The 14456-nt window shown below is 36.7% G+C and overlaps 1 protein-coding gene across 1 annotated transcript; it reads left to right on the plus strand.

Moving 5' to 3' along the window:
- The first annotated feature begins 433 nt into the window (after positions 1-433).
- Positions 434-13429, plus strand: LOC139888313 (uncharacterized). Its single transcript, XM_071871329.1, has 6 exons — positions 434-722; positions 816-1504; positions 1882-2460; positions 2998-3183; positions 12835-12923; positions 13006-13429. Exons 1-6 carry the CDS (start codon positions 434-436, stop codon positions 13427-13429), a joined length of 2256 nt encoding a protein of 751 aa, XP_071727430.1.
- The last annotated feature ends 1027 nt before the right edge of the window (positions 13430-14456 follow it).

The raw sequence follows: 14456 nt of genomic DNA on the forward strand, positions 1-14456 counted from the left end.
GACACCCAACCAAATTCTGCTGATTCGGCTATCCCATTAATCGAAATACTTACCAAATTGAAATCAATGTCTAAATGTGTGCTAAAGAATCATAATAAGAGGAAAGATTACTATTTGGATTCCTCCAATTGTTACTGGAACTGTCGGGCTTTATCCAGAATGATGAATTTAAATAACCTTGCAAGGAAGAAGAAGAAAACACATGGTGAAGTGGGGGATTCAAAAGATAACGTAAATGGTGGCAGAAGAGGTAAAAAAGGTGAGTCAAAATTAAACTCAAAGTCATTGTCACGAAACAGCAGGAAGAAAGAGTATAAGCAGACTATCTCAGAAGATAGCGTGGAAGTTCATGAGTTTGGTTCAAAGCTTGGTCTTAAATGGTCCAAGAAACACCAGTAAGTTTTGTCCTCCTATTTTCGTAATTTATGTTCCTATGAAGATTGTGTCATTAAACGTTCGTGGATCCGGTTCGGGTAAAGAAAGTAAATTTGGGTGGGTAAAGGGTATATGTCACAAAGAGAGACCTTCGATTCTAGCATTGCAAGAGACAAAGTGTAATTTGATTAAAGATAGTTGGGTATTTTCATTATGGGGGTTGGCAGGCTGTGATTACATTCAAAAACCTAAAGAAGGCAAATCGGGAGGGCAGATTATGATTTGGGATATTAGAGTGTTCGAAGTCACAGCAAGTTTAATTGGGGAATTTTTTATAGCTATTAGGGGTAAGTAGAAAAGTACAGGTGCAGAGTCAATTATTATAAATATTTACGGACCTCATGATGACGATAAAAAACGTAGGATGTGGGATCTATTAGATAAGTTGTTCATGGATATCAAGGATGATGTTTCGTGGGTTCTTTGTGGCGACTTTAATGAGGTAAGACACGAGTCGAAGAGATTCAATTGTGAATTTATAGGAAGTAGAGCGAAAAGATTCAATGAGTTCATTGGTAGAAACCAATTATTAGATGTTCCATTAGGTGGTAGACGTTTCACTCGTATTAGTAACGATGGTGTCAAGATGAGCAAAATCGATAGGTTTCTGATTTCGGTTAACTTCTCTCAACTTTGGGTCGATTTAAATGCCACTGCTATGGATCGTGATCGCTCCGATCATTGTCCTATTATTTTGCAAGATAAAGTCATCAATTTTGGCCCGAAGCCGTTTAAAATTTTTGACGATTGGTTATACATGGATGGGGTAAACAGTGTTATCGAACAAGCTTGGAATGAGGATATTTCAGGTAACCGCAAAGATTGCATCTTTCGCAATAAGTTAAAACGGGTCAAATCTGCGTTAAGGGAATGGAGCAAAACTCATCTCGGTTCATTAGACACGGAAATCGAGCTACTGAAAAAAACAGCAACAGATTGGGAGTTAAAGGCGGAGTTGGGTGGTTTAAGTGAATCTGAGCATCATAAATGGCTTGAGTCGAGAAGAAAGTGGATGGAAAAAGATAAAATCAAAACAAATATGCTTAAACAAAAGGCGCGAATTAAATGGGTAACCGAAGGGGACGAGAATAAAAAAAAATTTCATGCTACAATACGTTGAAAGTATAACAAGTGAAACATCCGAGGTATTAACATTAATGGGGAATGGTGTGAAAATCCGTGTTTGATAAAAGAGGAAGCTTTTAGACATTTTAAGGTCAATTCAACACGTGCTAGTCTTTCGGATATGAGATATGAGGTTATTTCTGCGGATGAAGCAAATAAGTTAGAAGATCCTTTTTTGGAAGAGGAACTTTGGGAGGCCATAAAAGATTGTGGTAGACGAAATCCCCGGAGCCAGATGGCTTTAACATGGGATTTTTTTAAAAATATTGGGAGACCATAAAAAGTGAGGTAATTGAGGCTATTCATTGGTTTTGGGAGAAGGGTGAATTCTCTAAGGGTTGTAATGCTTCATTTGTGTCTTTAATCCCAAAAAAGCCGGATCCTTTAACTTTTAGTGATTATAGGCCCATTAGTCTCATAGGGAGCTTCTATAAGATTATTTCGAAGTTATTATCTAATCGACTTAGAAAAGTAATTCCTCATGTTATCGGTTTGGAACAAAGTGCGTTTTTAAAAGGAAGATTCATTCTTGATGGCGCTTTAGTAGCAAACGAGGTAGTGGAATACTTGAAAAATTCGCATAGGCAGGGAATGCTTTTTAAGGTGGATTTTGAGAAGGCATTCGATTGCCTTAATTGGGATTACTTAATGGAGACTATACATTGTATGGGATTCGGATCCAAATGGAGGAATTGGATTCTCGGGTGTCTTAAATCGGCTTCAATCTCGGTTTTAATTAACCGGTCGCCTACTAATGAATTTAATCTAGAAAGAGGAGTAAGACAAGGCGACCCCTTATCTCCTTTTCTTTTCATTCTCGCAGCGGAAGGTCTTAACATCCTTGCAAAAGTGGCGATCGAAAAAGGGCTTTTCAAAGGTATTGAAGTGGGGAGAGATAAGGTATTGGTATCCCATTTACAATATGCGGACGATACTATTTTTTTCGGAGAATTGAGTATTGGTGATTTGCGAAAACTCATGTGTCTTTTTAAATGCTTTGAAAGTGCATCGGGATTAAAAGTTAACTATAATAAAAGTCTGATGGAATTCAATATAACAACAAGTTCATAATGTTTATATAATCACAAAACCAATTTATGAGTATTAAGGCAAGCGGAAGCATTATTTCTTTTATAAACAAGTGTATATGTTAAACCATTTTGTCAATTGAATTCCATTATGAATTATCAAGTCTTGAGTATATGCTTACAAACTAAGTAGAAGGAATAAGAATTTATACCTCCTCAACTAATTTGAGGGCGGATTTGAAGGATGAAGTTGATGATGAATATTAGCTTCTAACTTGAAGCCTCAAGTTGTAATACCCACAAGCTTTAGTGCTCCAATACCACCCTTAATGTAGTTAGGATTTAGAGACACTTGAATGACCAAAAAAAAGCTCAAAGACCCCTTTTTTTTGCCCAAAATGTCGAACAGCAGCAGCAAAATTGGACAGGTTTGAGAGCTAATTTTGCACTTGAAATGTTGTATATTTTCTTAGTAGAAGTCAAGGAATGTCTTGGTCTTTTAATCACCCATGCACCTAAGGAATGGTGTCACCTTAAAAGCTACAAAGATGCTAGCATGGGTGTCCTTATGGGGCTTCCCAAATTCAGCTCATGGGTGGGTTATATTTTTATAAAAAAAAGACCATAGTTTTATAAAACTTGTAGAATATAAACCTTGTTATATTTAATTCCTTGCATTTGTTATTTACATATTTTATAAACCAAGTTATAAAATATAATACAACATAATTATTTAAACCTATAAATAATTAAATATAAATTATCCAAATAATTTGCTTCAAGTGATAATATTTTAGAAAACCGATTTTCTAAAGTTCAAGTGTCACGTATTTATTTAACGAACCAATCGCCAAGATTAAATATATTTAAGGTGTCGGTAAGCTTGTTATTGGGTATGACCCGACTTGGATCACAACATAGTGGCCACGTTAATTTAATATGTCTCTCGGGCATACGAAATACCTTCAATCTCCCACTTGCACGAGAAACATAAGAAATTAATGCAAGTGATGGATACCACCTAACGACTGTCCATCACCCCCAATATGTTATGACTTTATGCCATTCAATAACATCATCCCTTTCGAGTTCCCATCTCGAATATGAATAGGTGAATCTTTCATCATTTCCTTTCATCCTAGATGTCATGTTAAATCCAAGAGATACAGAGTGATCACTCTCTTCTAGATTTAACTTTATCAGGCCTTAGACATCTGACTCTCAACGAATAAGAGGGACAAATTCCATCTTGACTACATACGTCCTAAACATAAATACATTGCATCATGCCTGAGCTCTTCCTTGTGAACTACCATATTTCAGAATAGCGAAGGAAGGAATCAAGGCACGATACCTGGTAAATATTCGAACCCAATATGTATCTCAGGTCAGAGGATACAATGACATTCGCCTTTACTCAAGATTACATGTGATCAACCACAAAGGCTCTATTCAGTAAATCTTGAGAGTGGGTCTTCCAATATTTGTATCCCACAAATATCTATGAACCTTGGTAGCAACCCTGCTCCACATTCAACCTGAATGTATACCAATCCAAGTTCATAATAGCCTAAACCTCACACTTGTCCCCACAAATGTGATCGACTACGGAATTTAGAATAATTACTTATTCATGGATAAAATATGCAAAATGAGAACATAACTCAAAATTAATACCATAATTATATTAATGAGTTTGAACAATTTCGTTCCATTACAATACTTAAAACAGATCACAAACAATCACTAGAGTATCGAAGCCCTAATGCACAAACATGCCCTTGATGTTTTACACCATGTAAGAGTTTCGTGAGTGGATCCGCTATATTAAGATCTGTGTGAACTTTGCGAATACATATCTTTCCTTTTTCAACCTCATCCCTTGTGTAGTTGAATCTCCGCTCAATGTGACGGGTCTTTTGGTGAGCACGAGGTTCCTTGATTTGAGCAATCGCACCCTCGTTGTCACAAAAGATCTCAAGAGGGTCCTGAATGGAAGGGACTACTCCTAAGTCGTCGATGAATGTCTTCATCCATGCAGCTTCCTGAGCTGCCAATGAGGCAGCAATGTACTCCGACTCTGTAGTGGATAATGCAACGACATCCTGTTTTGAACTCTTCCAGGAGACCGCACCTCCATTTAATGTGAAGACATAACCGGATTGTGATCGAGAATCATCACGATCAGTTTGGAAACTCGCGTCCACGTAACCTCTTACAGCGAGTTCCTCCTCACCAGACCCATATATTAGAAACATATCCTTAGTCCTCCTAAGGTATTTCAATATACTTTTAATAGCAATCCAATGACTGTTTCCTGGGTTATTCTGGTATCTACTTGTCAGGCTAAGAGCGCATGACACATCCGGTCTAGTGCATATCATTGCATACATGATTGACCCAATAGCAGACGCATACGGGACTTTCTTCATTCTCTCCTGTTCATCTTTCGTGGTGGGATACTGAGATGAACTAAGGAGCGTTCCTCTTTGAATAGGTACTAAACCTTTCTTAGAATTCTCCATCTTGAACCTTTTCAAGATCTTTTCAATGTATGCACTTTGATTCAAACCTATCAGTTTCTTGGATCTATTCCTGTAGATCCCAATCCCCAAGACGTATTGTGCTTCTCCAAGATCCTTAATGGAGAAGCATTTATTTAGCCAAGTTTTAACTCCTTGCATTGCTGAAATATCATTTCCAAATAACAATATATCATCCACATATAGTACAAGGAACATGATAGTGCTCCCACTAGCTTTCTTATATACACAAGCTTCATCACCATTTTTAATGAAGCCAAATTTCTCGACTACCTCATTAAAACGATGATTCCACATTCTAGATGCTTGCTTCAATCCGTAGATTAACTTCTTTAACTTGCATACCTTTTTAGGATATTTCGGATCAACAAATCCTTCAGGCTGAACCATATAGACATCTTCCACAAGATATCCATTTAGGAAAGCAGTCTTGACATCCATTTGCCATATTTCATAATCATAGTGAGCAGCAATGGCAAATAATATCCTAATAGACTTTACCATTGCCACAGGCGAAAAAGTTTCATCATAGTCAACCCCTTGAATTTGAGTGAAACCTTTTGCTACAAGTCTAGCTTTATATGTATCCAAGTTTCCATGTATGTCGGTTTTCATTTTGAAAAGCCATTTACAATCAACTAGCCTTGAGCCAGCAGGTTGTGCAACAAGTTCCCAAACTTGGTTGTCATACATGGATTGCATCTCAACGTTCATGGCTTCCTGCCATTTATCCTTATCAATCCTTGATAAAGCATCTTGGTAGTTTGCTGGTTCATCCAAATCAACTACATAGCAACCATCCATGAGAAACTCATATCTCTCAGGAGGATTACTAATCCTACCAGATCTGCGAACGTCTTGTGTATTTTGATCATCCATTTGATCATTCTCAACATTTTCATGTTGAGTGCTAGTGTCAACCAATTGTGTATCATCTACTTGATCTTGAATCTCTTCAAGATTTATTTTCCTTTCACTTTCGCCTTCCATTAAGAACTTAGTTTCAAGGAATTCTGCCTTCCGAGCAACAAATACATTCTGCTCGGAAGGATCATAGAAATAATATCCCATATTATCCTTGGGATATCCTATGAAGATACACTTCGTGGATCGAGCATTCAACTTATTAGGGACGTAATGCTTAGGATAAGCTTCACATCCCCATACCTTTAAGTATGATAGAGATGGAGGTTTTCCAAACCACATCTCATGAGGTGTTCGTTCCACTTTCTTGGTTGGGGCCATATTTAAAATACGAGCCGCGGAGCATAGACAATAACCCCAAAATGATAGAGGTAACGAGCTTCTAGCCATCATAGATCGAACCATATCCATTAGGGTTCGGTTCCTCCGTTCGGAAACTCCATTTAGTTGGGGTGTTCCAGGAGGAGTAAGTTGCGAGATAATTCCACAACCTTTAAGATGATCTTGGAAAGCATCGCTTAGGTATTCACCTCCTCTATCGGTACGAAGTACCTTGATTGTCTTATTGAGTTGATTCTGTACTTCGTTTTGATATTCCTTGAATGCCTCAAAAGTTTCGTCCTTGTGTCTTAATAAGTAGACATATCCGAAACGACTGAAGTCATCAATGAAAGTAACGAAGTATCTTTCACCATTCCTAGTTATGGGCTTAAAGGGTCCACATACATCCGAGTGTATTAATCCCAATAAGTCCTTAGCCCTTTCATAGGTCCCTTTGAAAGGTGCTTTAGTCATTTTGCCTTGTAAACAAGATTCACATACATCAAACGAGTCCAGTTCATTTGATTTCAAAAGTCCATTCTTTTGAAGTGTATGCATTCGATTCTTGTTTATGTGACCAAGGCGACAATGCCATAAGTAGGAATCACTCAAATCCCTTTTGAGTTTCTTGGTGTTTGCATGGAACATTGAGCTATTGTATGACGTGTTATCATGAACCAATTCATAAATACCATTCGAAGGCGAAGCCTTAAAATAGAACACATTATCTAAAGAAACATGGATATCATCATTAATGAAATTAAGATTAAAACCATATTGTTTCAAACGGGATACAGAAATAATGTTTCGTGATAAATCAGGTGCATACAAAACATTTTTCAAAACAAGCTCCAAACCAATTGGTAGCTTCAAAACAAAGTCTCCTTGAGCTTTCACTTGCACCCTTGCTCCATTTCCCATGAAGAGACTTGTTGTTCCCGTATCTTGATCACTTCTTTTGAACCCCTGCAATGAATTGCAAATATGAGTTCCACATCCTGTGTCTAATACCCATGTATTAGAAGAAGTAATACTAAGCTCAATGTATACCATATATACATTACCTGAGGTTTGCCCTGCATCCCTCTTCTCTTTCAACTCCTTTAGGTAGACCGGGCAGTTGCGTTTCTAGTGACCCATTTCACCGCAACCAAAACACGGATCTTCCTTGGGGTTAGCTTTACCGGCAACCTTTTGCTTCTTGTTATTATTGGTTGGGGTAACCACTTTCCTTTTTCCCTTGCCCTTGCCTTGGTAGGTGGGTCCTTTCCTTTTAGCCACCTTCGGCTTAGGAGTGTTATTGTTTTTGGACCGGCCTTCATTGATCGTAAACACGGGTGAAGCCCTTTTACCCATGCTCGCTTCGGCCATCTTAAGCATGGCATGTAATTCGCCGATGCTCTTATCCCATCCATTCATGTTATAATTTAACACGAATGTGTCAAACCTCTTTGACAATGAGTTAAGGATAAGGTCCGTGGCTAATTCATTACACACGTTACAATTTAGACGGTTTGCTCGATCAATAAGGCTTTTCATCTTAAGGACATAAGATGAAACGGATTGGGAGTCGTCCATCCGGCATGCATGAAGCGCTCGAACCGTTTCAAGGCGCTCGACACGAGCTTGTTGAAGGAACATCTCCTTCAACTATGTAATCATGTCGTCTGCACTATGATGCTCGAAGTCCTTTTAGAGTTCGGGTATCATAGTCCCAAGCATGAGGCAAGAAACTTGCAACGAATCGGTGCAATATTTCTCCCAATATATCATGGCTTCTGTATCATCCTCGTCCGGTTGATCGGGAATGGGGTCCTCCAACACATACGCCCTGTCCTCTAGTTTGAGGACAATTCTTAGATTGCGGAACCAATCCATGAAGTTCGTATGGTTGAGTTTTTCCTTTTCAAGGATTGACCTCAACGATAGGTTGTTAAAGTTAATAGGTGCGTTAGGAATGTTGTTGTTGTTGTTATTGGCGGCCATCTACAAAATTTAACAAAGTTGTTTAAGTATCAATTTTAATTTAACAATCAATACCCTTTAAATCCAATTGATATTTATTAAATTTTAGAATCCAACGGTAAACCAAATTTCGGTTAGGTGACCTTTATCCCGTCATTTGATTTAGCTAGGTAGTCATTATATGACAATTGCAATCCTTTTGCAACTTCTAAGTTATGGGATCATGCAATCCTTTTGCATGGCATATATTATCCCATCAATGCCTATTTGTTCATCATGCTTCGGTGACCCTAAGTTCATGATTCCCAAATCAAGTCGCCCTACTTGTGCTAACGTGTAAATTTAATATACAAGTGGTTAGGTGACCTTTATCCCACAAGTGTGCAAAATTATTAGTTTGCTCATAACGGTTAGGTGACCTTTATCCTATTAAGAGTTCCCTAATATTTTTAAGTGTTTGCACAAAAGGATGGCGTTTAACTTGTTTGCCTTGTTTGTTAAGGGATTTTAAGTTTTCATAATTTCTAGTATGAGAACACTTTTATGCCATACACCAACATTCATTTAGTGTATGGTATTTATAAAAATCCATTTACATGTCATGTAATAAAGATATTTCATTACTTTGATATAAACCATTTTATATGTGCAATCCGTTTCTTGTTCTTAATAACCATTTATTAGCGTCTTTTGCCATTTCAATTTAACCGATTAAATTGTAGTTTGGTACATTTCATGTTGTTAATAATTTAACCAATTAAATAGTAGTTTTGCTTGTTGTTACCTTGTGTGATAACTTGTTGTAGTAACATACACAATCCACAATCATACAAGAAATTAAAACAACCACGCATGCAAAACAAATGTTCACAATCAAGCCTTTTGGTAGACATTTTGTTTAGCCGAAAACAAAATGCCACCGGGTAATGGGTCATAACACAAAGTAGGAGATTTTACCACTCCCACTTAATCTTGCATCCAAGTAGATTCTTCTTGTGTTCTTCCTTTGACTCCATCCTTTCATCTTCATTTTTACAAAAAATATATCCTAATACATTTTTCTAAAAATGAAAATATAACCTAATCTATTTTACATACCAAATATGAAATAAATTACATAACCAAAATTAATATTACATGCCAAATGAATAATTAATTTTACAAACCAAATGAATGAATATTACAACCATATCAATTGAATAATAAATCAACCAAATAAGCATTCATTCAAACACAAGGTCAAGGCATTGATTGTGAACAACAACATATGAGCAAAATATGAACCAAATGGCAAACAAAACCATATTTGGAGCCCCCTTAAAATCGGCCAAACACTTAACCCACCCAAATCCATGAATTTTTGCATTCTATTTTCATGCATGTACATAAAATGCAAAGTTATGGTGAGTTTAATGACCATCTCGAAGCATATTTCAAGACTTCGGCTCTAGATACCATTGATGGAATTCAACATAACAACAAGTTCATAATGTTTATATAATCACAAAACCAATTTATGAGTATTAAGGCAAGCGGAAGCATTATTTCTTTTATAAACAAGTGTATATGTTAAACCATTTTGTCAATTGAATTCCATTATGAATTATCAAGTCTTGAGTATATGCTTACAAACTAAGTAGAAGGAATAAGAATTTATACCTCCTCAACTAATTTGAGGGCTGATTTGAAGGATGAAGTTGATGATGAATATTAGCTTCTAACTTGAAGCCTCAAGTTGTAATACCCACAAGCTTTAGTGCTCCAATACCACCCTTAATGTAGTTAGGATTTAGAGACACTTGAATGACCAAAAAAAAGCTCAAAGACCCCTTTTTCTGCCCAAAATGTCGAACAGCAGCAGCAAAATTGGACAGGTTTGAGAGCTAATTTTGCACTTGAAATGTTGTATATTTTCTTAGTAGAAGTCAAGGAATGTCTTGGTCTTTTAATCACCCATGCACCTAAGGAATGGTGTCACCTTAAAAGCTACAAAGATGCTAGCATGGGTGTCCTCATGGGGCTTCCCAAATTCAGCTCATGGGTGGGTTATATTTTTATTAAAAAAAAAGACCATAGTTTTATAAAACTTGTAGAATATAAACCTTGTTATATTTAATTCCTTGCATTTGTTATTTACATATTTTATAAACCAAGATATAAAATATAATACAACATAATTATTTAAACCTATAAATAATTAAATATAAATTATCCAAATAATTTGCTTCAAGTGATAATATTTTAGAAAACCGATTTTCTAAAGTTCAAGTGTCGCGTATTTATTTAACGAACCAATCGCCAAGATTAAATACGTTTAAGGTGTCGGTAAGCTTGTTATTGAGTATGACCCGACTTGGATCATAACATAGTGGCCACGTTAATTTAATATGTCTCTCGGGCATACGAAATACCTTCAAAGTCATCTCTATGGTGTTGGAATAGTATCTCGGGAGGTGGAATCAATAGCCTCACAGTTCTCATGTCAACCGGGGACATTGCGTTTTACCTATCTTGGTCTTCCGGTAGGTGGTAGAATGAATAAAATTGGTTCGTGATCCGCGGTTTTTGACAAGTTCTTGATCCGATACAATTAAGAACAAACACAACGTAATCGTAAGGATGCTATAATTTGTTTGTGATGATACGTATGAACAAAGAACAAAGAATATGAATATGGTTTGCTGGATCCTAATTTTTCTCAACAATTAAAAGCACGAGGAGAGTGGTCATCTGGAGCCCACGTTTGCATGCGCCCATGATCTGATACATAAAGATTATGGAGAAACTGTTTTTTGCTTTCCTATGCATTTTCTTTTATATAAATAGATGTAAAGGAAAAGAGAGGGGCAGGCCTCTCATTATACATTTGTAATGTCAGTGTAATATTTGAGAGAGAATAAACATCTTTTCCCCATATTACTATTCTATTAGCTCTAGTATTATTTTACTCCATTCATATTTCATATTGATATTCATAAATAACTCACAAGCACATACTCCGTATATGTTATATCCTTGTTTACAAACAACCACCAAAAAACAATTATTCATTACTATCCTTACGATTATACGTCGTGTTCTATTTTCGTAACGGATCAATTGGTATTCAGAGCACTCGGTTCTGCATGCGATAACTTAAAAGCTTCCGCGAATTGTTGCCATTTTCATAAGAATGGCCAACAAAAAGAAGAAGAAAAAAAGCCCATGATCTCATGAGTGATAGCAAGCATGAAACATGAAGAGATGCTTCATTTATTTTCTATAAATGAAAGAGAAAGGGGAAATAGCCTCTAATATTACAAAAATGCTTATGTAATGTTAGAGAGAATAAAAAAACTAGCCTCTAGCTTATTACAAGGTAAAAGCTAGGGAGAAAAATGCCTCAAACTAAAAACAAAACTCATTGTAATGAGGTGTAAGTTTGAGAGAAGAAAAATTCAAATTAGCCTCTAGTCATTTACTTTTGTATGTGTTAAAGAGAATCAAAATAGCCTCTTAAACTATTCGATGTAACAGAGAGTTTTAGAGGATCTAAAAGAACCTCTCGATTACATACGATAATTACATGTAATTCTAGAAAGAAAGTCCATGAAAAAAAGGGTGATGGTCGTATGGCAGCACAAAGTTGCAAGAAGCCTCAAACAAATCAACAAAGTATATCATTGTAGAAAGAAAAAAAACAATGAGTGTTGTGTTTTGAGAGAGTTCATCACTAACAAAAATTAAAGACTAGCAGGAGCTAGTCTTCTTCGTCGGAGAAGATGAGGAATGATCCGTTACGGTCAGAACTATTTTTCGAGAAAACAATGAACGTGGGAGCAGTCAAAGGAGTGTCTCTTTTCTTTTTCCACGTGGCCCATGATCATGTTTTCAACATAACATAACTGTTGGAGTGGTGGACTTGGCCTATAAACCATGATCCTAGTTTCATGCAATGAACGTGGGACATGAAGGCTAGCTTCATCTACTATTTTTATTATATAAATAGGTAGATGAGAGAAAGGGGTTTTTAGGCTTTTTAATTACTTGTAATCCTTATTCATTGTAATTAAAAGAGAGAAATCAATAAACACTTTTATTTTTCCCCAAATATTGTTCTTGTTACGATATTGGTTTAATGTTTGTTATATATACGAGTAAACCATAAAAACAAACATTACATCCTTACGAGTAGCGTCGAGCATTTCATCTATTCGTAACGGATCAGTTCTCTAAAAGATTGTCGGATTGGAAAGCTAGAACGATATCTTTCGGTGGTCGGTTAACTCTTATTAAGTCGGTTCTTTCGAGTCTCCCGTTGTATTTCTTCTCGCTTTTTCGTGCCCCACCTTGTGTAATAAAAAAGCTTGAGAGTGTGAGACGTTCATTTTTTTGGGGCGGGTCGGGTTCAAAAAATAAACTTGCTTGGGTTAAATGGGAAAAAATCCTTCTTCCTCACGAAGAAGGAGGTTTAAATATCAAATCTCTCAAAAGCAAAAATTTAGCACTTTTAGAAAAATGGTGGTGGAGGTTCAAAACCGAAACCAATGCGTTGTGGGCTAAAGTTATTCGAAGCATATATGGTTCTAGTGGGGGTCTTGAGGTGAATGGAGGTCTTGGCCGAAATTCGTCCTCGAGTCCTTGGTCTAACATTGCTTGTGCAGGTTACGATATTAAGCAACTAGGAATTCAGTTTTCAAAGTCGTTTGTCAAAGTTGTGGTGACGGTGCAAGCACTTCTTTTTGGGAAGACCATTGGCTCATTGATGGTTGTCTTAAAGAGAAGTTTTCAAGGTTGTTTAGGCTCGAGATTAACAAGAAGGCATTAATCAAAGAAAGGTTTGTGGTTTCTAATGATGGCATAGAATTGAAATGGGAATGGGCTAGGGTACCTTCGGGAAGGACACGCGCTGAACTGGACCAACTCAGCATGCTGCTGTCCGAGTTTCAGCTTCAAACCAACAAGGGCGATTCGTGGAAATGGGTGCTTGACAACAAAGGGATATTCTCGGTTAAGAAACTTAATTATATTTTAGATGGTATTGTGTTAGAAAAGTACTCCGCTCCAAATGGCACCTTGAGAAATACTTTGATTCCAAAAAAAAATTGAGGTGTTTATTTGGCGGGTAATGAAAGATAGTCTTCCGGTTCGGGTAGAGCTTGACAAAAGGGGAATTGATCTAGACAATATTCGTTGCCCGGTATGTGATAACGGGTTGGAAACGGGTGATCACATTCTTTGGTCGTGTAGCTTTGCTCAAGATTTATGGAATCGGGTTTTCAAGTGGTAGAAAGTTAATACTTCAAACGTTATTTTGGGTGACTTACTTCGTGGGGGATGCTCTCAACTTCAACTTACGAGCTTAGGAAAATCTATTTGGCAAGGAACGGTGTGGGCGACTTGTTACATTATTTGGAAGAATAGGAATAACAAGGTTTTCAACAACAATTCTTCGATGGCTTCTTCTTGTCTTAGTGAAATCCAAGTCTTATCATTTGATTGAATTTCTCGAAGACTTAAGGGTTGTATTCTTAATTGGACTTCTTGGTTCTCGGATCCGGGGTGTTATGTCATTTGAGTAGATTTGTATTATTTCTTATTGTCGCGAATTGGTAATATCCAATAATGTATGGTGATTACCCTCTTGTAATTGTAATTGTTGCATTCTCATGCAACCTCGAGACTTAGTTGATTATTACTAATATTTCACCTTGCTTTTCAAAAAAAAAAATGTAACAGTGGCCGGAATTGGATGTGACTGGAATGATGGCCTGAATGTTCACCGGAGTAAAAATTTGTGTTATGGATCTTTAAATCTCATTGTGATTAGTTCTGATACCATAAATGTAATATGAATTGAGTATAATTTTATTATCTTCAACTGAACTTTATAAGCTAGCTATCACTATTACATATATATACACACCAAAATACCTACAACTTGCTATTGACTGCAGTGTTGACTTTGCTAGTTATACCATTACCGAGCTCGACCTATACACGAAACTTAGGAACTAGAGCTCACAACAACCAAATCCGAACCGAACATACAAAAGAGAAAAACCAAAGCCCATGAAGCTAAAGGAGTACCATCCAAAGAGGCTGTAGACGATTGTTCTAAGGATCTTAGGTCGCT

Source organism: Rutidosis leptorrhynchoides, chromosome 2 (genome assembly GCF_046630445.1).
Source record: "Rutidosis leptorrhynchoides isolate AG116_Rl617_1_P2 chromosome 2, CSIRO_AGI_Rlap_v1, whole genome shotgun sequence".
Classification (NCBI taxonomy): Eukaryota; Viridiplantae; Streptophyta; class Magnoliopsida; order Asterales; family Asteraceae; genus Rutidosis; species Rutidosis leptorrhynchoides.

Excerpts from the sequence above, each read along its gene's own strand:
- LOC139888313 (XM_071871329.1), top strand. The coding sequence starts at position 434 with ATGAAGATTGTGTCATTAAACGTTCGTGGATCCGGTTCGGGTAAAGAA. Across the intron at positions 2,461-2,997 it reads TTGAAGTGGGGAGAGATAAG|CAGCAGCAAAATTGGACAGG; the intron begins GTATTGGTATCC and ends AATGTCGAACAG. Across the intron at positions 3,184-12,834 it reads TTCCCAAATTCAGCTCATGG|AAAAATGGTGGTGGAGGTTC; the intron begins GTGGGTTATATT and ends TAGCACTTTTAG.